Here is a 24,553-nt window from a genome sequence, read left to right as displayed (position 1 = left end):
TCCTTCCTGCCAGTCTCAGCACTCAAGAGTCCTTATTCAATATATTACACATTATTCTGTTTATTTTGTTTTTCTCTCTTCTCCCACTAGAATATAAGTTCTATAAGAGCAGGAATTTGTGTGGGTTCTTTTAGACAGCATTTTGAATAGTGCTTAGCACACAGCAGGTACTCAAATCAATACTGGCTAAATGAATGAATGAAATTAGAGGACTTTAAACGTTGTTCTGAAAAGTACCCTAATCAATCACCTTGCCAAGTATTTAACTGCCCACATGAACTGGAATCTTTGGCAACTGGACGAAAAGCATTCAGGACACAGAAGGCCAGAATCTCCTGCCATCTGTTACTCAGTTTCTTTCACTTAGCACGATACTTTGAAGGTTCAACGCTGCAACACGGATTGGCACTTCCTTCCTTCCTATGACCAAGTAATATTCCACTGTTCAGCAGGTTTGAATTATTTCCATTTTTAGTGGAAATAACTGAGGTTGCATGCAGGCTTTTTTACGGATGTATGATTGTAATTCTCATGGCTTTGCCATCTGTACCTGGCAGAGGAACTGTTAGGTCATCTGGTAATCCAGTATTCACTTCATACAGAATTGTCAAATTATTTTCTAAGGCAGATGTACCATTTTATATTTTGCAATGAACGAGGGTTCCAGTTTATCTTCTCACCAACATTTATTTATTTATGGACACGGAGTTTTGCTTTGTTGCCCAGGATGAAGTGCAGTGGCGCGATCTTGGCTCACTGCAACCTCTGCCTCCCGGGTTCAAGCGATTCTCTTGCCTCAGCCTCAGCCTCCCAACTAGCTGGGATTACAGGTGCCCACCACCACGCCCAGCTAATTCTGTATTTTTAGTAAAGATGGGGTTTCTCCATGTTGGTCAGGCTGATCTTGAACTCCCAACCTCGGCCTCCCAAAGTGCTGGGTTTACAGGTGTGAGCCACCGCACCTGGCCACCAACATTTATTATTGTCTTTTTGAGTATAGCAATTCTAGTAGTTGGAAGTGTTATCCTGTTGGGGTGGGTTTCTTGCTGTTGTTGTTTTCTGAGATAGAGTCTCACCCTGTCACCCAGGCTGGAGTGCAGTAGTGCCACCTTGGCTCACCACAACCTCTACCTCCTGGGTTCAAGCAATTCTCTTGCCTCAGCCACTGATTGTTGAGGTTCTGATTTACATTTCCTTAATAACTGATAATGTCGAACCACATATGGTAATTTAAAAGAAAAAGAAGTGGCCAGGCACAGTGGCTCACACCTGTAATGCCAGCACTTTGGGAGGCCGAGGTGGGTGGATCAACTGAGGTCAAGAGTTTGAGACCAGCCTGACCCAACATGGAGAGACCCTGTCTCTATGAAAAATACAAAAATCAGCTGGGTGTGGCGGCGCACACCCACAGTCCCAGACACTTGGGAGGCTGAGGTAGGAGGATCACTTGAACCTGAGAGGTGGAGGATGCAGTGAGCTGAGATTGCACCACTGCACTCTAGACTGGGCAACAGAGTGGGACCCTGTCTCAAAAAATCTTAAAACACAAAAGAAGGTTTAGAGGCAGGTGCTCCAAACTTCCTATGTAAAATACAAAATAATACAGCTTACTACTAAAAACCTACGAAGTCTTCACCTAGCACATTAATTTGTAACTCAGAGAGCAAATGATTTTTAGATGCAGAGTTAAGGGCAGAGACTAGGTTTTATCAACTTTCTACTTTAAATTCAAGAAAAATATTTAACAAGGCGAGTGTTTAATTGATCTTACCCTCAAGGGATTTTCATTGAGGTATGGAGGCTCTCCTTCTACCATCTCAATAGCCATGATACCCAGAGACCATATGTCGACTTTAGGGCCATAAGCTTTCCGTGTAACCACCTCTGGTGCCATCCAGTACGGGGTTCCGACCATGGTACTGCGTTTGCTCTGCTCGGGGGTGATCTGGGCACAGAAACCGAAGTCAGCTACAAAACAAAACAAAACAGAACAGAACAGAACAGAGTTAATGGTTTCCATGGATGGTTTTAACAAAGGAGTTCACTTCAGATGATGTAGTTAATTACATTTCGACTCTTCAGCCTCTTGTTTTTAAAGATTTTATTAATAAAGTAAACCAGAATGAGTTTAAAAATATCTTCACGATGTAACACACTCTCACATTTTACTTTTACTTGCCACAGAGTCCAAATTATCAGGAGGCCTTTTATTCTGAATAATTCATTCTCTCCTAAAAAATCTAAGAAAACCGAAAGAGGTCCATGAACAAGTAAGCAAAGGCAGACGCCAAAACTAAATGCAGTGATCAGGCAAAGGTCGAAGGTCAGGCCACGAAATCACTTTGTCTTTTAATTCTGTTTAGTTTTTAAAATCTTCTGTAGAGACGGAGTCTCCCTATGTTGCCTAGGCTGGTTTTGAACTTTTGGGCAACACAGGGAGGGATCTTCATACCTTGGCCTCCCAAAGTGTTGAGATTACAAGTGGGAGCCACCACACCCAGCTGTAAACTGTTTTTGCATAAAACAAACAGAAGCGGCCGGGCGCGGTGGCTCAAGCCTGTAATCCCAGCACTTTGGGAGGCCGAGACGGGCGGATCACGAGGTCAGGAGATCGAGACCATCCTGGCTGACATGGTGAAACCCCGTGTCTACTAAAAATATAAAAAACTAGCTGGGCGAGGTGGCGGGCGCCTGTAGTCCCAGCTACTCCGGAGGCTGAGGCAGGAGAATGGCGTGAACCCGGGAGGCGGAGTTTGCAGTGAGTGGAGATCGCACCACTGTACTCCAGCCCGGGTGACAGAGCGAGACTCCGTCTCAAAAAACAAAACAAACAAACAAAAAAAACTACACAGAATATAAAAATATAATAATCTATTTAATTATTCCCTTACTGCTCAACACTTAAGATAGTTTTGGTTTTTCTTTACAATATTGCAGAGAACATCCTTGTACTTAACTGTGGTATGTAAGTTCAGAAATTCTACAGGAGAGAATCCTAAAAGAGTAACGGTTAGGTCAAATAATATTTATAGCTAAAATGAGTACTCATTTATAGCTATAAATATATATATATTTATATATGAGCTTATAACTTATAAGGTACTGTTTAAGTACCTTATAAGAAATAAAATATTTAATCCTCATGGTAACCCTACAAGAAAGGTACATTTATTATTACAATTATTCCCATTTTACAAATAGGAAAACGGAGGCACAAAAACAACTTATCCAAGGGTTATTCACCAAGTAAATGGCAGAGCCAGAGAAAAAAAATGTCATTCAAAAGTTTAATTCAGTTGCATGTGTATTCACCAAAAATGAATGAGAGTTTGCCCATTAAGATTACCTAAAAATAAGCAATCATGGCCGGGCACGGTGGCTCACGCCTGTAATCCCAGCACTTTGGGAGGCTGAGGCGGGCGGATCACCCAAGTTCAGGAGCTCGAGACCAGCCTGACCAACGTGGAGAAACTCCATCTCTACTAAAAATACAAAAATCGGCTGGGTATGGTGGGGCGCGCCTGTAATCTCAGCTATCAGAAGGCTGAGGCGGGAGAATTGCTTCAACCCAGGAGGTGGAGGTTGCAGTGAGCCGAGATCGCGCCGTTGCACTCCAGCCTGGGTGACAAGAGCAAAACTCCGTCTCAAAAGAAAAGACATTACCTAATAACGTCGTATCTAGTGGTAATTATTAGGTAATGTCTTATCTAGTTAGTCCTTTCTCTGGCACTGATTAGTTAAAACCCTCAGAGTATCACTCAGTTTTCAAAGGTCTTACCACTTCCTATATTAAATCATTATTAATCCTTGCAATGGTCAAGAAAAGTTTTTAATTAAACAAAAGGCAGAAACTTATAATAAATAATAGTGATTTTTCCATTTGTTACTCACTGAGCTTAACCGATCCTTCCATTCCCAAAAGTACATTGTCACTTTTGATGTCTCTGTGGATCACTTGATTAGCATGTAAAAACTCCAATGCCTGTAAACACTGAACAGAAGAAAAACACCTATTAATGAAATAGTCCCTGAAAAGACACAGGGAGGTTCACATACAGTAGTTATGGCCTGAGCACTGCTTCTAGTACCCAGAAGACCCACCAATACTTTTAGTTATAAAGAAAAAAACCCTCTCTTATATACAAAGTTATGAAAAGTAATTATATCTCCTCCTTAAAGTTTTATATAAGAAAATAATTTTTTTTTTTTTTTTTTTGAGACAGAGTCTGGGTCTGTCGCCCAGGCTGGAGTGCGGTGGCCGGATCTCAGCTCACTGCAAGCTCCGCCTCCCGGGTTTACGCCATTCTCCTGCCTCAGCCTCCTAAGTAGCTGGGACTACAGGCGCCCGCCTCGTCGCCCGACTAGTTTTTTGTATTCTTTAGTAGAGACGGGGTTTCACCGTATTAGCCAGGGTGGTCTCGATCTCCTGACCTTGTGATCCGCCCGTCTCGGCCTCCCAAAGTGCTGGGATTACAGGCTTGAGCCACCGCGCCCGGCCAAGAAAATAAAATTTTTTGAAAAGTCAGTAGATGCCCTCCTATCCTCTGATCTGACTCAGGGACACTGTTTAGCGGGGTCTGTGTAATTTCTTGCCTCTTGGCTGGGTGAGGCAGGCAGACCACTTGAGGGCAGGAGTTCAAGACCAGCCTGGCCAACATAGCAAAACCCCATCTCTACTAAAAAATACAAAAATTAGCCAGGTGTGATGGCTCACTCCTGTAATCCCAGCACTTTGGGAGACCAAGGCAGGTGGATCATCTGAGGTCAGCAGTTCCAGACCAGCTGGGCCAACATGATGAAACCCTGTGTCTGCTAAAAATACAAAGAAAATAGCTGGGTGTGGTGGCACACACCTGTAACCACAGCTACTCAGAAGGCTGAGGTAGCAGAATCGCTTGAACCTGGGAGGCAGAGGTTGCAGTGAGCCGAGATCGTGTCACTGCACTCCAGCCTGGGAGACACAGCAAGATTCCATCTCAAAAAAAAAAAAGACAGACAGAAAGAAAAATTAGTCAGGTGTGGTGCCTCAGGCCTGTAATCCCAGCTACTCAGGTGGCTGGGGCAGGAGAAGCCCTTGAATCTAGGAGGCGGAGGTTGCAGCAAGCTGAGATTGCGGCATTGCACTCCAGCCTGGGTGAGACAGCGAGACTCAGTCTCAAAACAAAACAACAACAACAAAAAATTGCCTCTTTCAGGTTTAAATGTCTAAAGGTATACAAGACTTAGTAAACACGCAAGGCTCTTCAGAAATCATTTCAACAGTAATGAAAAAAACTTGATCATTCCCATCTGAATATGAGATACGCAGAAGGCTAGTCAATGTGAGCCACTGAGAAGCGGGTAAGATTCTGGGTGGCTGCTTCCATCTGGCTGTTCATCAGGGACAAGATGTTCTTCTTCAGTGACGGATTTTAATTCAGCTGCATCTACAATGTGGACATGAATGACGAAAGAACAGCTTTCCCCTTATACCATATTCCAGAGAGCACCGAGTCACAAAGTAGGCGCAAACTCTTCCCTTCCTTACAAACGAGAACGAGATGACGTTTAAAACATCTGCCCTAGGCCGGACGCGGTGGCTCAAGCCTGTAATCCCAGCACTTGGGGAGGCCGAGACGGGCGGATCACGAGGTCAGGAGATCGAGACCATCCTGGCTAACACGGTGAAACCCCGTCTCTACTAAAAAATACAAAAAAAAAAAAAAAAAATAGCCGGGCGAGGTGGCAGACGCCTGTAGTCCCAGCTACTCAGAAGGCTGAGGCAGGAGAATGGCGTAAACCCGGGAGGCAGAGCTTGCAGTGAGCTGAGATCCGGCCACTGCACTCCAGCCTGGGCGACAGAGTGAGACTCTGTCTCAAAAAAATAAATAAAGAAAACATCTGCCCACTCTGGTGTTTTTGAATATAAACTACGGGTGTAAGTTGGCTGTGCTTTTATTTCTTACTCCCATCAGAGGAGAACAAAGTCAGCACAACTAAAAATCTCATCCAAAATCTTCTACTATTCATTCAAGGAAAAACAGATAAATTGGGTGTTACACCACAATATATTTACCAGGAAATAATCAGATCCAAAGCTCCAGAAAATATTTGTACAAATAAATAGAAAGAAAACTGTCACAATTAAAAAGTTCTGGCACATAAAAGAAAACCCAAATTAGAGGAAATCTCAAAATTAATTTTTATATCAATTACAAAGATATCTGTAGAAAAAACAAAATTAAGTATAAATAGGTAAATTATTGTTTTTATCAGCTTTCCAGTGACCAAGCATCCATTGCTAAGGAATATCATATGCTATTAATATTCTATTCAAGAGTTCTTATTTCCTCCCTTCAACCAAAGAGGTACTATTCCTCAGGCAGAACATAATTCAGAATTAAAGTTTTCAAAGAATATTTTTAACACTTTAAGATGACAGATGGAAAAGGGAAATATATATGTATCATCCTTACATGAACAAAGTTTGTAATTCACATGTCACTGAAGAACTGTTGAAAGCCAAATCATAGAAAACACAATATAGTCCTATAAGCTTAAAATTCTGCCCTTTGTGACAGTGATTCCTGTGATATTACAAATTTCAATGACAATAAGCAAACCATTAGCCCAAAACGTATCTGTAGAAAAAGCTGAGATATAGGGGGAAAAAGAAGGCCTATTTTTGACTTAAATTGGCAATTTGGCAGAATTCTACTGGCTTAAGCTAATAGTATGTCTAGAAATTCATTAATGAATATAAAGAAATAACCAGTTTCTCACCATTAGTGAACTCAATGAAGCTAGGCACAGACTTATTGATACCTAAGGCGAGTAAGTGTCCTGCTTCACCTGAGATAGTTCTAGTTTCCACTGTTCAGTGGTGTATTTCTTTCTTTCTTTCTTTTTTTTTTTTTTGAGACAGAGTCTTGCTCTGTCGCCAGGCTGGAATGCAGTTGCGCGATCTCGGCTTACTGCAGCCTCCGCCTCTTGGGTTTAAGCGATTCTCCTGCCTCAGCCTCCCGAGTAGCTGGGACTACAGGCATGCACCACCACACCCAGCTAATTTTTGTATTTTTAGTAGGGATGGGGTTTCACCATGTTGGCCAGGATGGCCTCTATCTCTTGACCTCATGATCCGCCCACCTCGGCCTTCCAAAGTGCTGGGATTACAGGTATGAGCCACCGCGCCTGGCCTCTTTTTTTTTTTTTGAGACAGACTCTTGCTCTGTCGCCAGGCTGGAGTGCAGTGGCACGATCTCAGCTCACTGCAATGTCTCCCTCCCCAGCTCAAGCGATTCTCCTGCCTCAGCCTCCTGAGTAGCTGAAATTACAGGCGCACGCCATCACGCCCAGCTAATTTTGCATTTTTGGTAGAGACGGGTTTCACCGTGTTTCCCAGGCTGGTCTCACACTACCGACCTCAGAGAATCTGCCTGCCTCGGCCTCCCAAAGCGCTAGGATTACCAGCATGAGCCGCCGCTTCCAGCTGAGTGGTGTACCTCTAATGGTATACACCCTTTTACTCTCACAAGTGTCCTGTTTGGATGGCAAATGATCGTCATCGCTCTACCGGAATTTCCTTGTGAATCTGGATCTTCAAAGGCCCACAATTCATTCCCAAATTATCTTATACCTGAAGGAAAGGGCTGAAACTCCTGTGTAGGATGAAATGGTATGGGGATGGAGTAACTTGTAGAGAATGTGTACAGAGAAAGCACTTCCCACAGTAACAACTGTGCAGAAAAAGTTCCTTTTGTTCACTTTTTGCTAACCACATATCACCATAACATATCAAGGAGGAGGCACACCTACCTCTCTGCATACAGCAGCAATCTGTGCTTCATCCATGCACGTTTCCGTTACCACATCAGTGAGCGATCCACCAGCAAGGTACTCCATGACCACAAACAATTCATCTCCTACAAGGTAACTAAAAATACAACATATCAAATACAGTCACATTTACATTTTTTCTAAACACATGGTATTCTATGTTGAAGAATTCAAATATTAAACACCCTAACAATGAAACTAGAGGGCTGGTAGCTTGAGAGTTAGGAAGAAAATTGGAAAGCTGCTATGTAACAGCACAGAAAAATAACTGAGGTTATGATCCTGAATCATTTTTAAGTTACAGTTTGCCCACAATTGTAGTTTGAGTATGCACATAGATTCATTCTGATTAAAATAATCCTACAATATAGAAATTACTAGTCCCGTTTTAGAGATAAAGAGACAAAGGCTTGGAAAGGTTAGTGACTCATCCGAGGTCACACAGCTATTAATAGTAAGTGACGGAACCAGAATCTGAAGCCAAGTATCCACGATTCCAAAGCCCATGGCTTATCTTAACCACCATACTATGCTGACTTGAAATGTTATTTTAAAAAGCAGGGAACAGTACCTGAAAAGTTGTTTTTAATTTTTTTTTGAGATGGAGTCTTGCTCTGTTGCCAGGCTGGAGTGCAGTGGCGCAATCTCGGCTCATTGCAAGTTCCACCTCTTGGATTCAAGCAATTCTCCTGCCTCAGCCTGCCGAGTAGCTGGGACTACAGGTGTGTGGCACCACGCCCGGCTAATTTTTGTATTTTTGGTAGAGACGGGGTTTCACCATGTTGGCCAGGATGGTGTCGATCTCCTGACCTCACGATCTACCTGCCTTGGCCTCCCAAAGTGCTAGGATTACAGGCATGAGCCACTGTGCCCGGCCTGAAAAGTTTATTTCTATGAACATGTTCTCGATAACTAGGGCTAAAGTCTCGAAATATATTACTGTTTTCTCATTCTAAACAAATTTAAATATGAAAGAAAATCACCTATAATCACCTCTATCTTCAATAAAACCACTGTTGTCATTTTCAACTAATCCTCTCTCATTCGTACATGTGACTGCTTTTTCAAGCGCAGTTGTAGTAATATACATCATTTTCTTTTTTTTTTTTTGTTTTGAGATGGAGTCTCATTGCGTTGCCCAGGCTGGAGTGCAGTGGTGCGACCTCGGCTCACTGCATCCTCCACCTCCCTGGTTCAAGCGATTCTCCTGCCTCAGCCTCCTGAGTAGCTGGGATTACAGGTGTGAGCCACTGCACCTGGCCAATACACATAATTTTCTATTCTGCTTTTTGGTCTGTTATTTAACATTAGTTCCTAAACTAAATGAGGTTTTGATAGACATACAATTTGTCCATAAAGGATAGCATTTGAAATAAAAATTGATCTACAAGTTTAAAAACCATGTGACCGGTCCCCTGTCAGTCAAGACATGAATCACAGCCAACCATTCATGTTTTCACTTCAGGTCATTTGCAATGAATATAAACACCACCAGCTATGGCCTTCGTTTAACTGCCTTCTCTCACTTGCCAAGTGATATCCTTGTAGAGAAGGACCTTCTGAAACTGCAGTGTGCTATTTTTACCTCTCCTCTTATTTCTCAGCATTGACAGTTTATTCTAAAGTGGCTAGCTGCACCCCCCAAACCATGAGACTTAAAATTTCTACATTTTTATCCCAATGTGTAAGAAATAATCATATTTACCTGTCCAAGAAGTTAACTATGTTGGGATTCTTTAATTCTTTCATCACCAGAATCTCATTAATGATCAATTCCTTCTTTGGCTGTTTCTGTAAATTAATTTGTTTGATAGCAACCTATAATGAAAACAGGATTGAAAAAAATCAGGTTTATGAATTCTCTTAGAAAATTACAAACACCAAGCAGTTCATAACTTACTTTACGGCATGTATATTATATTACACAATGCTATTACTCATAGGCGGTACTTTTACTTGCACATTGCCTCTGCACAATGCTTTGTAATGTATAGAGCCTAAACAGTTTTAGATTTATCTTGAAGTTAATACACCCACAGTCAGTCCAACATTAAGAATTAATCCTCTTTTCACTTCGAGCTGAGAAAACAATTTTTAAATATTTGCTTATTTATGACATTAAACTCAAAATTCCTTCTTTGTTCCCCTTAATGACAGAAGTGCTATAAAAACACGTAGAGCAATTCTTACAACATGTTCAACTTAAAAGAGAGTCCTACTGATTCTTCCCAGCTTTATCTAGTTTCCACCTATATGACAAAATAATGGTAACATCCAGGATTATGACAAAGTAGCTACCTCCTGTCCCAATGCAACGTCAGTAGCAGTAAAAACTGTACCAGAAGCCCTAGAGGGAGAAAACAGCCAGATTTAAGGTTGACAAATCACCAGCATTTACAATATCCAAAGACTTTACACCTTCAAGCAACTGAAAAAGAATTAAAGAACAGTGATGACCTAACATGCTTAAAAGGAGTAAAAGCAAAAACACAAGGAAAGGGGGTGGGGGAAGAAAAAGAGACAATCCTCATGGCCAAAACTTATGTTTGAAATATTTCAGACCTACAAAAATGTAGGGAAAAAACATCAAGAAAAAAATATATGTAACATATACTTATGGATACACTTCCCTGATTAAGCTACAAAGAATTATAAATAATTTGAAGATTCCCATGAGCCCTTTCCAACAGCAGTCTCCTTCCTCCCAAATGTGATCTGTATTCGGTGTTTATCCTGTATTTGATGTTCATCATTTTCATGCATTTCTCTATACTTTTAACTACAAAGGACACAGATGTTTATCCCTATAAAATATACTTTGCCTAATTTTTTTTTTTTTTTTTTGAGACGGAATCTCCCTCTGTCGCCCAGGCTGGAATGCAGTGGCACAATCTCCGCTCACTGCAAGCTCCGCCGCCTCCCGGGTTAACACCATTCTCCCGCCTCAGCCTCCCTAGAAGCTGGGACTACAGGCGCCCGCCACCACGCCCAATTTTCTTTGTATTTTCAGTAGAGACGGGGTTTCACTGTGTTCACCAGGATGGTCTCGATCTCCTGACCTCGTGATCCGCCCATCTCGGCCTCCCAAAGTGCTGGGATTACAGGCTTGAGCTACCGCGCCCGGCCCCCTCTAATTCTTTATAACGGATGGGAAATGACACTTTAGAAAAAATGATACACAATCGCTGCTAACAACTAGTCCAGTTTTTTAACAGCATCTACAAATAACTGCATTATTTATTTACACAAATCCCCCAAGGGTACCACTCACAGAATACTACATAAGTGCTCAATGTCAGCAGGCAAAATAAATATCATGCTATAAAATCAGGAAATACTGAATATTGAATATTATGATAATACAGTCACAAATACTTACCCTTGTCCAATTTTTTCATATCTTGTATATTTTTTCTTAGGGTCACCTATGCTCACAATAGTTCCTAGAATAAACAAAAAGCTGGAAGCTCAGTCAAGCATTTTAAGTGTAAATTGATTTTGATATTATTATTCCTTTTAATAAATGCCACTGCTTTTATAAGTGATTTTTGAACATAACATTAAGTTTCAAAAATAACAGGTTTCAAACACAAAACACTAAAGAAACTTAAATACATAATAAAAGCTTAAAAGTATCAGAAACAAGACACGTTAAAAGTTAAAGTATCAGAAACAAGAAGACACATTATTTCCATGAGGTGAGACCTCCTAACTCATAATTCGCTCAGTAACGGTCACATTGTGGAAAGACTGTATCAGTTTGCCAGAGATTAATTAGGTTCTCAGATGTTCAGCTTTAGAATCAGGTAATCTCAAGGAAACAGATATATTTGAATATAAAATAGATATCTTTGAATATAGATATAGGTATATTTGAATATATCTATTAATAGATAAGTTTGAGACTACTTAGTATTATAAACAATAAAGGCTATCTAAACCCTAGATGGTCTTTCTGACTCTTCCAGTACACATATCATCTACCTTTCAATATATTTAGAAAACCACCTGTTACCATAACAATTACTATGCTCTCACATAAACTAATCATATGTTTGTTTTAGGAAAGTTCAAAGTCGCAAGAAACAGGTTTTAAAATCAGGAAGTTGGGGCTGGGCATGGTGGCTCACGCCTGTAATCCCAGAACTTTGGGAGGCCAAGGCGGGCAGATCACGAGGTCAGGAGATCAAGACTGTCCTAGCTAACACGGGGAAACCCCATCTCTACTGAAAAAAAATACAAAAAGTTAGCTAGGCATGGTGGTGGGCGCCTGCAGTCCCAGCTATTTGGGAGGCTGAGGCAGGAGAACAGCGTGAACCCGGGAGGCGGAGCTTGCAGTGAGCCGAGATCGCAACACTACTCCAGCCTGGGAGACAGCGAGACTCGTCTTAAAAAAAAAAATAGGAAGTTGGACATAAAATCAGAACTTATATTCTTATTACTAGTAAGTCAAAATATAAGAAAAATCACATTACATTTTCACACAGGACCATATCAAGGAAACTCACATAAATAATTTTATGTAGGTACCCAACCTCAAGTCAACAAGCAAGAACAGGAGCAATAATAAGAGGCTAAGAGCAAAAAGATACCAAAAAGACTGGGGATGTGACAGCTAAGGTCACAACTGAATGATGACAATCAGGATTCGAGTTAATTTTTTTTTTTTTTTTAAAGTAGTAGCTCTCCTAAAATAATTCTTACATGCCCATAGAGTAACAGAGTAGGCTGGGCGTGGTGGCTCATGCCTGAGGTCAGGAGTTTGAGACCAGCTTGGCCAACATGGTGAAACTCCATCTCTACGAAAAATACAAAAATTAGCAGGGTGTGGTGGCGCATGCCTGTAGTCCCAGCTACGCGGGAGGCTGAGGCGGAAGAAACACTTGAACCGGAGAGGCAGAGATTGCAGTGAGCCCAGATCGCGCCACTGCCCTCCAGCCTGGGCGACAGAGCCAGACTCTGTCTCAAAATAATAATAACAACAACAACAACAACAACAGAGTAACAGCCAGGTTTACACTTGAAAGCACTGAGAAATCAAAAGCAAATAAACACGGGGCATATAAACATTTGTGTGCTTTTTAGAGACAGGGTCTCACTCTGTCACCCAGGCTGGAGTGCAGTGGCGCAATCACAGCTCACTGCAGCCTTGAACTCGTGGCTCAAGCAATCCTCCTGCCTCAGGCTCCCAGTCAGCTGGGACTATAGACACGCACCACCATGCGTTTTTTTTTGTTTTTTTTTTTTTTGGGGTAGAGTTGGGGTCTAAGTTGTATAGTTCGGCCTTGAACTCCTGGACTCGAGCTCTCCTATCTTGGCCAGACGACGTACTGAGATTACAGGTTTGAGCCACTATGCTCAGCCTAAATGTTTAAAACAATCCTTCCATAAAGTATTTTTCCTTGATCCCTCTAGATTAGCATTCTTCAATTATTATTTATTATTATTATTATTTTTTTTTGAGACTGAGTCTCTCTCTTTCGCCCAGGCTGGAGTGCAGTGGCACAATCTCGGCTCACTGCAATCTCTGCCTCCTGGGTTCAAATGATTCTCCTGCCTTAGCTCCCCAAGTAGCTGGAATTACAGGCGCCTGCCACAACACCCAGCTGATTTTTGTGTTTTTAGTAGAGACGGGGTTTTGCCATGTTGGCCAGGCTAGTCTTGCTCCTTACCTCAAGTGATCTGCCCACCGTGGTCTCCCAAAGTGCTGGGATTACAGGCGTGAGCCACAGTGCATGGTCAGTTAGTTTTTTTTTTTTTTTTTTTTTTTGAGCTGGAGGCTCACTCTGTTGCCAGGATGGAGTGCAGTGGCATGATTTCAGCTCACTGCAACCTCTGCCTCCCGGGTTCAAGCGATTCTCTCGCCTCAGCCTCCCAAGCAGCTGGTACTACAGGCAAGCGCCACCACACCCAGCTGATTTTTGTGTTTTTAGTAGAGACAGGGTTTCACCATGTTGGCCAGGATGGTCTCGATCTCTTGACCTTGTGATTCGCCCGCCTCAGCCTCCCAAAGTGCTGGGATTACAGGCTTGAGCCACTGCGCCTGGCCCAGTGACGCAATCTTCGCTCACTGCAACCTCCACCTCCTGGGTTCAAGTGATTCTCCTGTCTTAGCCTCCAAGTAGCTGGGATTACAGGCACATGCCAGCACATCCAGCTAATTTTTGTATTTTTAGTAGAGATGGGGTTTCACCATGTTGGCCAGGTTGGTCTTGAACTCCTGACCTCTGGTGATCTGCCCACCTCAGCCTCCCATAAGTGCTGGGATTTAGGGGTGAACCACCACACCCTGCAACATCTCTAGATTGTAACTGAAGCTACCGTTGCTATAAGAAAACAATGTATTCTTTATACTTTAAGTCATAATGTAAGGTGTAAGTTAAAATCCGTCTGGGCCAAATGTTTTAAGAGCTGTTAACAATTTAACAATGATATAAAATGTAGGTAACATACTTAATTTCTCCATAATCTCTTCATCTGTCATTTTAGTCTTCTTTTTCTGTTTGTCTGAAGACTTGGCACCACCATCAACATTTGAATCACCAACTGGTGCAGGAACAGGGTCAATTACAGACCGTGTGTAAATCTGTGGAGACACAGTTCATTACTAAGGTTTGAGGAACACTGTTTTCAGATACTCTTGCTGGCACACTAATTCAGTTCTTTGATTTTCAACCTGAACTAAGTTATCTCTTCCATTGTTCTAAATAATGAGAACACTATTTTCAGATATAAAAGATGTGTAACTAAGAATAAAAAATGTGAAACATTTTTCTTTGGCATAGCATGCATATATCTGAAAAGCTGTCTAGTAAAACAGCAGGTCCGTGAATGAAATTTAAGTGTGACCAGGTATAAAATGGTACAACAATGTATCAAAAAGCACAGTTTAAAAATCATGTTTTTACTATAGATGTAAGTAAAATGCAAAAGAATGGAAACCTTGATGTTGAAAGATTAATTCCCACAAAAGTTTTTACACAATTATAATGCCTACCACCCATTTCAAACAGCCAGGTTTAAAGGCTAAAGAAAAGAGAGTCCTCTGTCGTCAGCTCGGCATCCAGAGGCCGTCCTCGGAGCTCGCCTGCTCACTGTGCCACGAGCACAGGCCATTCCATGGCACAAGAAAACGGAGTCCTCTGTCGTCAGCTCGGCATCCAGAGGCCATCCCGGGAGCTCTGCCTGCCCACTGTGCCATGAGCACAGCCCATTCCACGGCACAGCACCTTCCCCACACTCTACTTGCATCAGTGCAGGGAGAAGAATGATAACTGCAGTCATTCCTCTCTTCCTGGCTCCATTTAAGGTCATCATTTAAAAACGTCTCCCTTACCTGGTTAGGAATTTCATTCTCAACTGCCTTTTGAATGACATCAAGGCACTGAGAGGAGGGTAAAATGGGAGATTAAAACACATAATCTGGGTAAGAGGAAAGCTCTAAGTTTTAGATTTAGTAGTCATCTAAGTTGAGATAAACGGAGAAGCTTGGGAAATATATGAACCCTCTGGAAAAGGGTACTATAGAAAGAAAAAAGCCCAGTGAGGGGAGTGCGTTAACTTTTTTTTTTTTTTTTTTTTTTTGAGACAGTGTCTCTCTCAGTCGCCCAGGCTGGAGTGCAGTAGCATGATCTCGGCTCACTGCAAGCTCCGTCTCCTGGGTTCACGTCATTCTCCTGCCTCAGCCTCCCGAGTAGCTGGGACTACAGGTGCCCGCCGCCACGCCCAGCTAATTTTTTGCACTTTTAGTAGAGCCGGGGTTTCACCGTGTTAGCCAGGATGGTCTTGATCTCCTGACCTCATGATCTACCCGCCTCGGCCTCCCAAAGTGTTGGGATTACAGGCGTGAGCCCCCGCGCCCGGCCTTGAGTGCGTTAACTTTTAAAGACACATCACATTTCAATCTTCAGAAAACTAGTTTTTGGTGAGTGGTCTTTGGGTACAGATCGCTCGGTTAAACTTCCCCACACTAAATGGTTTTAAACTCGAGGGCTTTTTAAAAGCAATCACTGAAAGTCAAATACAGACCGTTGTTTTTTAAAACACACACACACACACGCACACACACACACACACAGCCTAGGTCACCAATCGACACGCACTGATTTCGTATGATCTGGTCGTGGGGCAATAACAGGAGGAGCAGTCTCTTCATCATCATCATCTTCCTCTGTCACTACTGCCGGTGTTTCTGTTCCCTTGGCGTTCAGCTGCATTGATGATGAGCAAAGTCAGGAAAACAAGTCAAATAGGCTTAAATGTGACTATCGCCCTTTATGAACAGACTTCAAAAAGTTTGCTTCTTTGATAGCTCATTTCAAAACTATTAAAATCTCATTAGCTCTTATACAACTCAACAGAATTATAATCTAATAAGGCGATTCTATGAATTATGAAAAAGTTTATGAAATAAATATGGTGAGTACCAAATCTTTTTAATAAAGTACTATTTACTCTAAGCATACATATACATGCCCTGAAAGTAAACAATGTTACTTGTTAAGACCAAAATCAAAGATCCTCTGAGCTTTGTATGTCAGAGACATTTGGTGACATTTAAAACAGTCAGATTTGGCCAGGTGCAGTTGCTCACGCCTGTAATCCCAGCACTTTGGAAGGCCAAGGTGGATGGATCACCTGAGGTCAGGAGTTCGAGACCAGCCTGGCCAACATGGCGAAACCCCGTCTCTACTAAAAATACAAAAAAATTAGCCTGGCATGGTGGCTCACGCCTGTAATCCCAGCACTTTGGGAGGCCAAGGCGGGCGGATCACAAGGTCAGGAGATCAAGACCATCCTGGCTAATATGGTGAAACCCTGTCACTACTAAAAAGATAAAAAATTAGCAGGGCGAGGTGGCGGGGCACCTGTAGTCCTAGCTACTCGGGAGGCTGAAGCAGGAGAATGGCGTGAACCCGGGAGGCGGAGCTTGCAGTGAGCCGAGATCGTGCCACTGCACTACAGTCTGGGTGACAGAGCAAAACTCTGTCTCAAAAAAAAAAAAAGTATCATATCAAGGAATTTCTATTTAATACAGCTTCTTCAACTAATTGGGTGGCTAGCTAAAAACACCTATTGAGTAGTTATTTACCTCTGATGGCTATAATTTATTTTAGAAAGCAAAATAAAAACTGAGATTTGTCTTGGGTAACCTAAATTAGAACAACAGATACAAGAAATAACATCATTAACTTACTGCTGGTGTTCCAGAAGGGAAGCCGTCTTTCTCTGAATATGAAACAAAACATAACGTTAGCAATTCAAGAAATAGCAGTTTTATATGATAAAAGGAAAAAAAAAAAAAGCAGAAAAAGCGAAATGTTCTTATTTTTTTTTTTTTTTTTTTTTTTGAGGCGGAGTCTTGCTCTGTCACCCAGGCTGGAGTGCAGTGGCCGGATCTCAGCTCACTGCAAGCTCCGCCTCCTGGGTTCCCGCCATTCTCCTGCCTCAGCCTCCCAAGTAGCTGGGACTACAGGCGCCTGCCACCTCGCCCGGCTAGTTTTCTGTATTTTTAGTAGAGACGGGGTTTCACTGTGTTCACCAGGATGGTCTCGATCTCCTGACCTTGTGATCCGCCCGTCTCGGCCTCCCAAAGTGCTGGGATTACAGGCTTGAGCCACCGCGCCCGGCCGAAAAAGCGAAATGTTCTTAAACTGCTCTCAAGTTGAATTAACTCTTGAGAAAAATGATAACACAAGTAGTCAAATAAGAATTTATATAAGACCAAGCTAAGGCATCTGAAATCTAAATGAAACTATAAATTTACTAAAAAATCAGTGAATTATATATTTAAAATGGGCGAATTGTACTGCATGTAAATTATACCTCAATACAGCTATCAAAATTTATTTTGAAAGTATACCTATCCATCTGTATTTATTAAAACAAAACAAATTTATTGATAAAGATACTTTCTCCAGTAAACTGCTGACTGAGGAACTTAATGCAACAATTAAGAGAATGCCAATTGGGCAAAGTAAAATTCTGACATTGTTTTGTTTTTCTTTTAAAAATGCCCAGAGACATACATATATATATCATATATAACATACACACAGGCCGTGTGCCGTGGCTCATGCCTGTAATCCCGGCACTCTGGGAGGCTGAGAGACAGGCAGATCACCTGAGGTCGGGAGTTCAAGACCAGCCTGACCAACATGGAAAAACCCCATCTCTACTAAAAATACAAAATTAGTCGGGTGTGGTGGCAAATGCTTGTCATCTCAGCTACTGAGGAGGCTGAGGCAGAATTGCTTGAACCCAGGAGGTGGAGGCTGTGGTGAGCCAAGATTGTGCCATTTCACTCCAGCCTGGGCAACAGAGCAGAACTCCAGCTCAAAAACAAAACAACACAACACACACACACACATTTATGTATGTATGTATGTGTACTAGATGCAAATAAGCTACCATTTGGTGGTCACTGATTTTTCAAAAAAATTACTAATTTACACACAGACTTACTGGTTGATACAAAAATTTTAGGAACAAGTCTGACCTTTTCCTAAGGGTGTACTAGACTCAACAAAAAAGGTCAAGATCACTTGCAAAAAGATTTCTCTGTCTCCCCTGAGCACGGCCTTTATTTCTGTGAGGATGCAAACATTAAGTATAATCAATTAAAATCACATGCAGGATTTTAGCTCATACTGTTTTTAAAAACCACGTGTATGACTTGAGAAACAGACAAACATATTGAAAAATGACATCCTGAGGGTGTAGTGAGCAAAATCTAAACTGAGGGAAACAGGACAAATGGTCTTGTTTCTTTAATAAATAAACGGCAAGAGAAGACAGCAGGAACCAGTATGTGGGAGGGGAAGCCTAAAGATCAAATGAGATTCAGTATCAACCAACTGCAATGTATGAACTTTATTCTCATCTTTATTTGAACAAAAACTATTTTTAAAAATCTACTACACCAATTCTTACACTATATACCAATTCACTGGTTCTCTCATAGATAACGGTATATCTCCGATACTGAGCAACTTGGAAAACAAAGTACACCAAATCCATTTTCCACCCAGCTATACTCATCCAGAAAGTAAAATTTACATTACTATGATTACGTAGATAACATTCCAGATATTCCAATTCTGAGGTATAAATCCTTCTAGTTCTAACGTCTATTTCATATACGATTTATCTATTTTATATATTAAAATATATATCTTCTATTATCTGCATACACACGAGTTTCAATTTTTTGAGCGGACCTAAACATTTTTTAGTTCAAATCAGTGCAAAACAACCTCCTCTTGTCCCACTAACAATAAGTGTATTTCTAGTATGAACATGTCTATCAACCAGCTTCTTTTCCTTTGATTGCTGGAAGTCATTTAAAAGCAGTGACAAGTGAAAAATGAAAACAAAAACACAGCAATGAAGAGAAAAAACCAAATAAACAAAAAGCCAAAATATCCATCAACTCCCGTTTCTGGTAACCCTATGAGATTACTATAATTCACAGATCCAAATTACGCTTCAGAACGGCTCTGGATCAGTCTACAAAAGGTAGAATCTATCCAGGGAAAAAACGTTATCGACAAGAACCATAGTTTAGCTTTTCATTTTTCCAGGAGTAATCTTTTTATCTAGAAGTGCTTCACAAATCTCCATCTGATCCAGCCTTACGCCACTGTCTTACCAGGAGGAGTAAAGCTCAGATATTTCTGCTTCACTGTGTTGGAGTCGTAGAACTTCAGGACATCCAGCACAGCCTGAGGATTCTTCTTTTGCTCTAGTTTGGTGATATTGGAGGTCTGTAGTAATCGAGCCCACTGTTCTGGCATGCCCTAACAAAAAGATATTCAGAAATTAGTTATGGTTTAAATTGATGCAATAAAATTAATTTCCAGAGATAAATGACAAAATATACAGATATACAGAACAAACCAATCTTTTTTTTTTTTTTTTGAGACGGAGTCTCGCTCTGTCGCCCAGGCTGGAGTGCAGTGGCCGGATCTCGGCTCACTGCAAGCTCCGCCTCCTGGGTTCACGCCATTCTCCCGCCTCAGCCTCCCGAGTAGCTGGGACTACAGGCGCCGCCACCTCGCCTGGCTAGTTTTTTGTATTTTTTAGTAGAGACGGGGTTTCACCGTGTTAGCCAGGATGGTCTCGATCTCCTGACCGCGTGATCCGCCTGTCTCAGCCTCCCAAAGTGCTGGGATTACAGGCTTGAGCCACCGCGCCCGGCCAGAACAAACCAATCTTTCAAGTGTAGGTATGACTAAATTCTAAAAGATCTCGTTTTCTAAGGGTCTATTTTTTCTTTTTCTGAGACAGAGTCTCGCTCTGTCCCCCAGGCTGGAGTGCAGTGGCGCGATCTCGGCTCACTGCAAGCTCTGCCTCCCGGGTTCACGCCATTCTCCTGCCTTAGCCTCCTGAGTAGCTAGGACTACAGGCGCCCGCCACCATGCCTGGCTAATTTTTCGTATTTTTAGTAGAGACGGGGTTTCACTGTGTTAGCCAGGATGGTCTCGATCTCCTGACCTCGTGATCCGCCCGCCCCAGGCTCCCAAAGCGTTGGGATTACAGGCGTGAGCCACTGCGCCTGGCCTGGGTCTATTTTTCTAAGTCTGCTTTGCATAACTATAATTAACAGGCTCTGCTCTCTAGGGAAACAATATATCCAACCATTAACACTTTTATAAAAAGCAGAAAGCAGTAAGAATTCATAGTTACCATATGGATAGAAATGCTAATTTCCTTTTTTTTGAGATGGACGTTTGCTCTTCTTGCCCAGGCTGGAGTGCAGTGGCACAGTCTCAGCTCACTGCAACCTCCAACTCCCAGGTTCAAGTGATTCCCCTGCCTCAGCCTCCTGAGTAGCTGGAATTACAGGTGTACACCACCACGCCCGGCTAATTTTTTTTGTATTTTTAGTAGAGACGGGGTATCACCATGTTGGCCAGGCTGGTCTCAAACTCCCGACCTCAAATGATCTGCCATCCTTGGCCTCCCAAAGTGCTGGGATTACAGGCGTGAGCCACCGCGCCTGGCCTGAAGTGTTAATTTCAAATTTAATAATGAAGGAAAATGTTTGAGTGCTATTTTACATGTTATAAATGGGCCCGAACTAGGTAAACTTACAGTGAATTCTCCAGTAACAGCATCAAAGCCAACATGGATGGTGTGTTCAAAATCAGATGGAGGAGAAATTTCTGGCCGTTCCTTTTCTTTCTTTTTACTTCCTAGAGGGCATCAGAAAAAAAGAAAAAGAATCAGCCTATTTAAACAAGACTAGTGAAGGCACTTACAATGTTTTTTTTTTTTGTCTTTTGTTTTTTTACACAGAGTTTCGCTATTGTTGCCCAGGCTGGAGTGCACTGGTGCGATCTCGGTTCATTGCAACCTCTGCTTCCCGGGTTCAAGCCATCCTCCTGCCTCAGCCTCCCGAGTCGCTGGGATTACAGGTGTGCACCACCCCTCCTGGCTAATTTTTATATTTTTAGTAGAAACAAGGTTTCGCCATGTTGGTCAGGCTGGTCTCAAACTCCTGATCCACCTGCCTCGGCCTCCCAAAGTGCTGGGATTACAGATGTGAGCCACTGCTTGCCCAGCGTATTATATTTTTCCTAAAACATATTAGGATCAAAGTTATTCTAGAAAACATACTAGGATCAAAGTTATTCTAGAAAATATTTCTCATAAAAACACTGGCTGATAGGAAACTAGTAAACGGAGTAAAGCAGACTGTCCTGCCACAGAGCACGGCTGGACACAACCATATACCGTCCTGATGAGGAGGCACATGGAGCGAGCAACGGCAGCCTGAATAACAGAGCACAGGCAGAAGAGACACCCCTTAGGGCACCAGCTCTCTCACAAAGGGCTACATCTCAGATTCTGAGCAATGTGGACAGCAAACACAGCAAACCCCATTTCTGCTCAGCTACATACATTGGGAAGTCAGATTTGCATTGCTGTGACTCCGCAGATAATACACACTGTCAGGACAAGTAGTTGACAAAGCCACCTCTCCTTTTTTGTGCAAGCCTAATCATTCCTTTTTAGTGGAGTTACTAATTGCCACATTTTAAAACTACACAGTTTTTCTATGATCCGAGTGCAGAAAAAATTATTTCTGCAACATTTCGGCCATACACCTATCAATAATATTCTCTGTAAACTCCAACACGTCAGTTCCTCCCTGCAACCCCTCCCTCTCAGCTCCTCTTGCTGTAATCCAGTCACTCATGCCTAGGCCTCCTGCACAGTTCCTGTCCATGCCATCCCCTTACTCCTGCCCTGTGCTGGAATCTATTTTCTGGATCTTGTGTTTTCCTCCTCTAGATTTATCCCTTTAGTTGATAGTTCTTGACTCATTATATATATGCATATATATGTTGGAAATGTGGGTTTTTTTTTTTTTTTTTTTTTTTGAGACGGAGTCTCGCTCTGTCGCCCAGGCTGGAGTGCAGTGGCCGGATCTCAGCTCACTGCAAGCTCCGCCTCCCGGGTTCACGCCATTCTCCTGCCTCAGCCTCCGGAGTAGCTGGGACTACAGGCGCCCGCCACCTCGCCCGGCTAGTTTTTTTTTTTTTTTTGTATTTTTTAGTAGAGACGGGGTTTCACCGTGTTAGCCAGGATGGTCTCGATCTCCTGACCTCGTGATCCGCCCGTCTCGGCCTCCCAAAGTGCTGGGATTACAGGCTTGAGCCACCGCGCCCGGCCGGAAATGTGTTTTTTTACCCTCAGCATTTCCAGTGTTGCTATTGAGAAGGCCGGAGCCATTCGGGTTCTCGTTTGGAGCCACTGCTGGAAGTCAATTGTCTGTATATGTGTAAGTCTGTCCCTGGAGGCTCTGCCCTGTTGCAATTATCCGTTTGTCTGCCTTACAGCACTATCAGACGGCCTTACTATCAGACGGCCTTACTATCAGACGGCCTTACTATCAGGCTGCCTTACTATCAGGCTGCCTTACTATCAGGCGGCCTTACTATCAGGCGGCCTTACTATCAGGCGGCCTTACTATCAGGCGGCCTTACTATCAGGCGGCCTTACTATCAGGCGGCCTTACTATCAGGCTGCCTTACTATCAGGCTGCCTTACTATCAGACGGCCTTACTATCAGACGGCCTTACTATCAGACGGCCTTACTATCAGACGGCCTTACTATCAGACGGCCTTACTATCAGGCTGCCTTACTATCAGACGGCCTTACTATCAGGCGGCCTTACTATCAGGCGGCCTTACTATCAGGCGGCCTTACTATCAGGCGGCCTTACTATCAGGCGGCCTTACTATCAGGCGGCCTTACTATCAGGCGGCCTTACTATCAGGCGGCCTTACTATCAGACGGCCTTACTATCAGGCTGCCTTACTATCAGACGGCCTTACTATCAGGCTGCCTTACTATCAGGCTGCCTTACTATCAGGCTGCCTTACTATCAGGCTGCCTTACTATCAGGCTGCCTTACTATCAGACGGCCTTACTATCAGACGGCCTTACTATCAGACGGCCTTACTATCAGACGGCCTTACTATCAGACGGCCTTACTATCAGACGGCCTTACTATCAGACGGCCTTACTATCAGACGGCCTTACTATCAGACGGCCTTACTATCAGACGGCCTTACTATCAGACGGCCTTACTATCAGGCTGCCTTACTATCAGGCTGCCTTACTATCAGACGGCCTTACTATCAGACGGCCTTACTATCAGACGGCCTTACTATCAGACGGCCTTACTATCAGGCTGCCTTACTATCAGACGGCCTTACTATCAGACGGCCTTACTATCAGGCGGCCTTACTATCAGGCGGCCTTACTATCAGGCGGCCTTACTATCAGGCGGCCTTACTATCAGGCTGCCTTACTATCAGACGGCCTTACTATCAGACGGCCTTACTATCAGGCTGCCTTACTATCAGGCTGCCTTACTATCAGGCTGCCTTACTATCAGGCTGCCTTACTATCAGACTGCCTTGATTATTTCACTGCCATTTTGTAACACGCATTGAAACTTCTTTTTCTTTTGTCAAAGCTTTTTGGGTAATCCAGGTCCTCTGCATTTCCATGTGAGTTTTAGAATGAGCTTATGAATTTCTACAGAAAGCCTGTTGGAATTCTGACTAGAATCGGAATGAATGTACAGATGAATTTTAGGGAGAATTTCTTTCTTTCTTTCTTTCTTTCTTTTAGAGGGAGTCTCGTTCTGTCACCTAGGCTGGAGTGCAGTGGCATGATCTCGGCTCGCTGCAACCTCTGCCTCCCGAGTTCAAGTGATTCTCCTACCTCAACCTCCTGAGTAGCTGGGATGACAGGCGCCCGCCACCACACCAGGCTGATTTTTGTAATTTCTGGTAGAGATGGGGTTTCACCATGTTGGCCAGGCTGGTCTCAAACTTCTGGCCTCAAGCGATCCACCTGCTTTGGCCTGCCACGGTGCTTGGATTACAGACATGAGCCACTGCGCCTGGCTGAGAATTTATTTCTTGATTTCTTAACAACACCGAGTTTTCTGATCCATAAAAACAGTAAATCTTTTCATTTATTTAGGTCCTTATAAATTTCTCTCAGCAGTGTTTGCAGTTGTCTGTGTCTGTTCGGTATGCTTTATTAGAATACCACTGCCTCGGCAATATATTAATATAAACATCAGAAGCTGGCTGGGAGCAGTAGCTCATGCCTGTAATCCCGGCACTTTGGAAGACTGAGGTGGGCAGATCACATGAGGCCAGGAGTTCAAGACCCATCTGGCCAACATGGCAAAACACTGTATCTAAAATC

The 24,553-nt window shown here is 42.8% G+C and overlaps 1 protein-coding gene across 4 annotated transcripts in view; it reads right to left on the bottom strand.

The window, feature by feature from the left end:
• PAK2 (p21 (RAC1) activated kinase 2) overlaps window positions 1-24,553 on the bottom strand; it is a 116,722-nt gene that overhangs the window by 9,828 nt on the left and 82,341 nt on the right. For all 4 annotated transcript variants that reach the window (XR_004058946.1, XM_010381184.2, XM_030936813.1 and 1 more), the window contains exons 3-13: window positions 20,911-21,011; window positions 19,466-19,613; window positions 17,012-17,043; window positions 15,918-16,025; window positions 14,269-14,401; window positions 11,195-11,258; window positions 10,114-10,162; window positions 9,521-9,633; window positions 7,795-7,912; window positions 3,892-3,991; window positions 1,772-1,968 (exon numbers count right to left, since the gene is read on the bottom strand). Coding sequence is in view for 3 of the 4 variants with exons in the window: in XM_010381184.2 (XP_010379486.1) it covers window positions 1,772-1,968; window positions 3,892-3,991; window positions 7,795-7,912; window positions 9,521-9,633; window positions 10,114-10,162; window positions 11,195-11,258; window positions 14,269-14,401; window positions 15,918-16,025; window positions 17,012-17,043; window positions 19,466-19,613; window positions 20,911-21,011 (1,163 nt within the window). In the remaining variant the exon portion in view is untranslated. The remainder of the gene's footprint in view (window positions 1-1,771; window positions 1,969-3,891; window positions 3,992-7,794; window positions 7,913-9,520; window positions 9,634-10,113; window positions 10,163-11,194; window positions 11,259-14,268; window positions 14,402-15,917; window positions 16,026-17,011; window positions 17,044-19,465; window positions 19,614-20,910; window positions 21,012-24,553) is intronic.

The sequence above is a fragment of the Rhinopithecus roxellana genome, chromosome 1 (assembly GCF_007565055.1).
Source record: "Rhinopithecus roxellana isolate Shanxi Qingling chromosome 1, ASM756505v1, whole genome shotgun sequence".
Lineage (NCBI taxonomy): Eukaryota > Metazoa > Chordata > Mammalia > Primates > Cercopithecidae > Rhinopithecus > Rhinopithecus roxellana.
The sequence above is the reverse complement of the archived record's forward strand: the minus strand, read 5'-3'. Positions and strand labels throughout refer to the sequence as shown.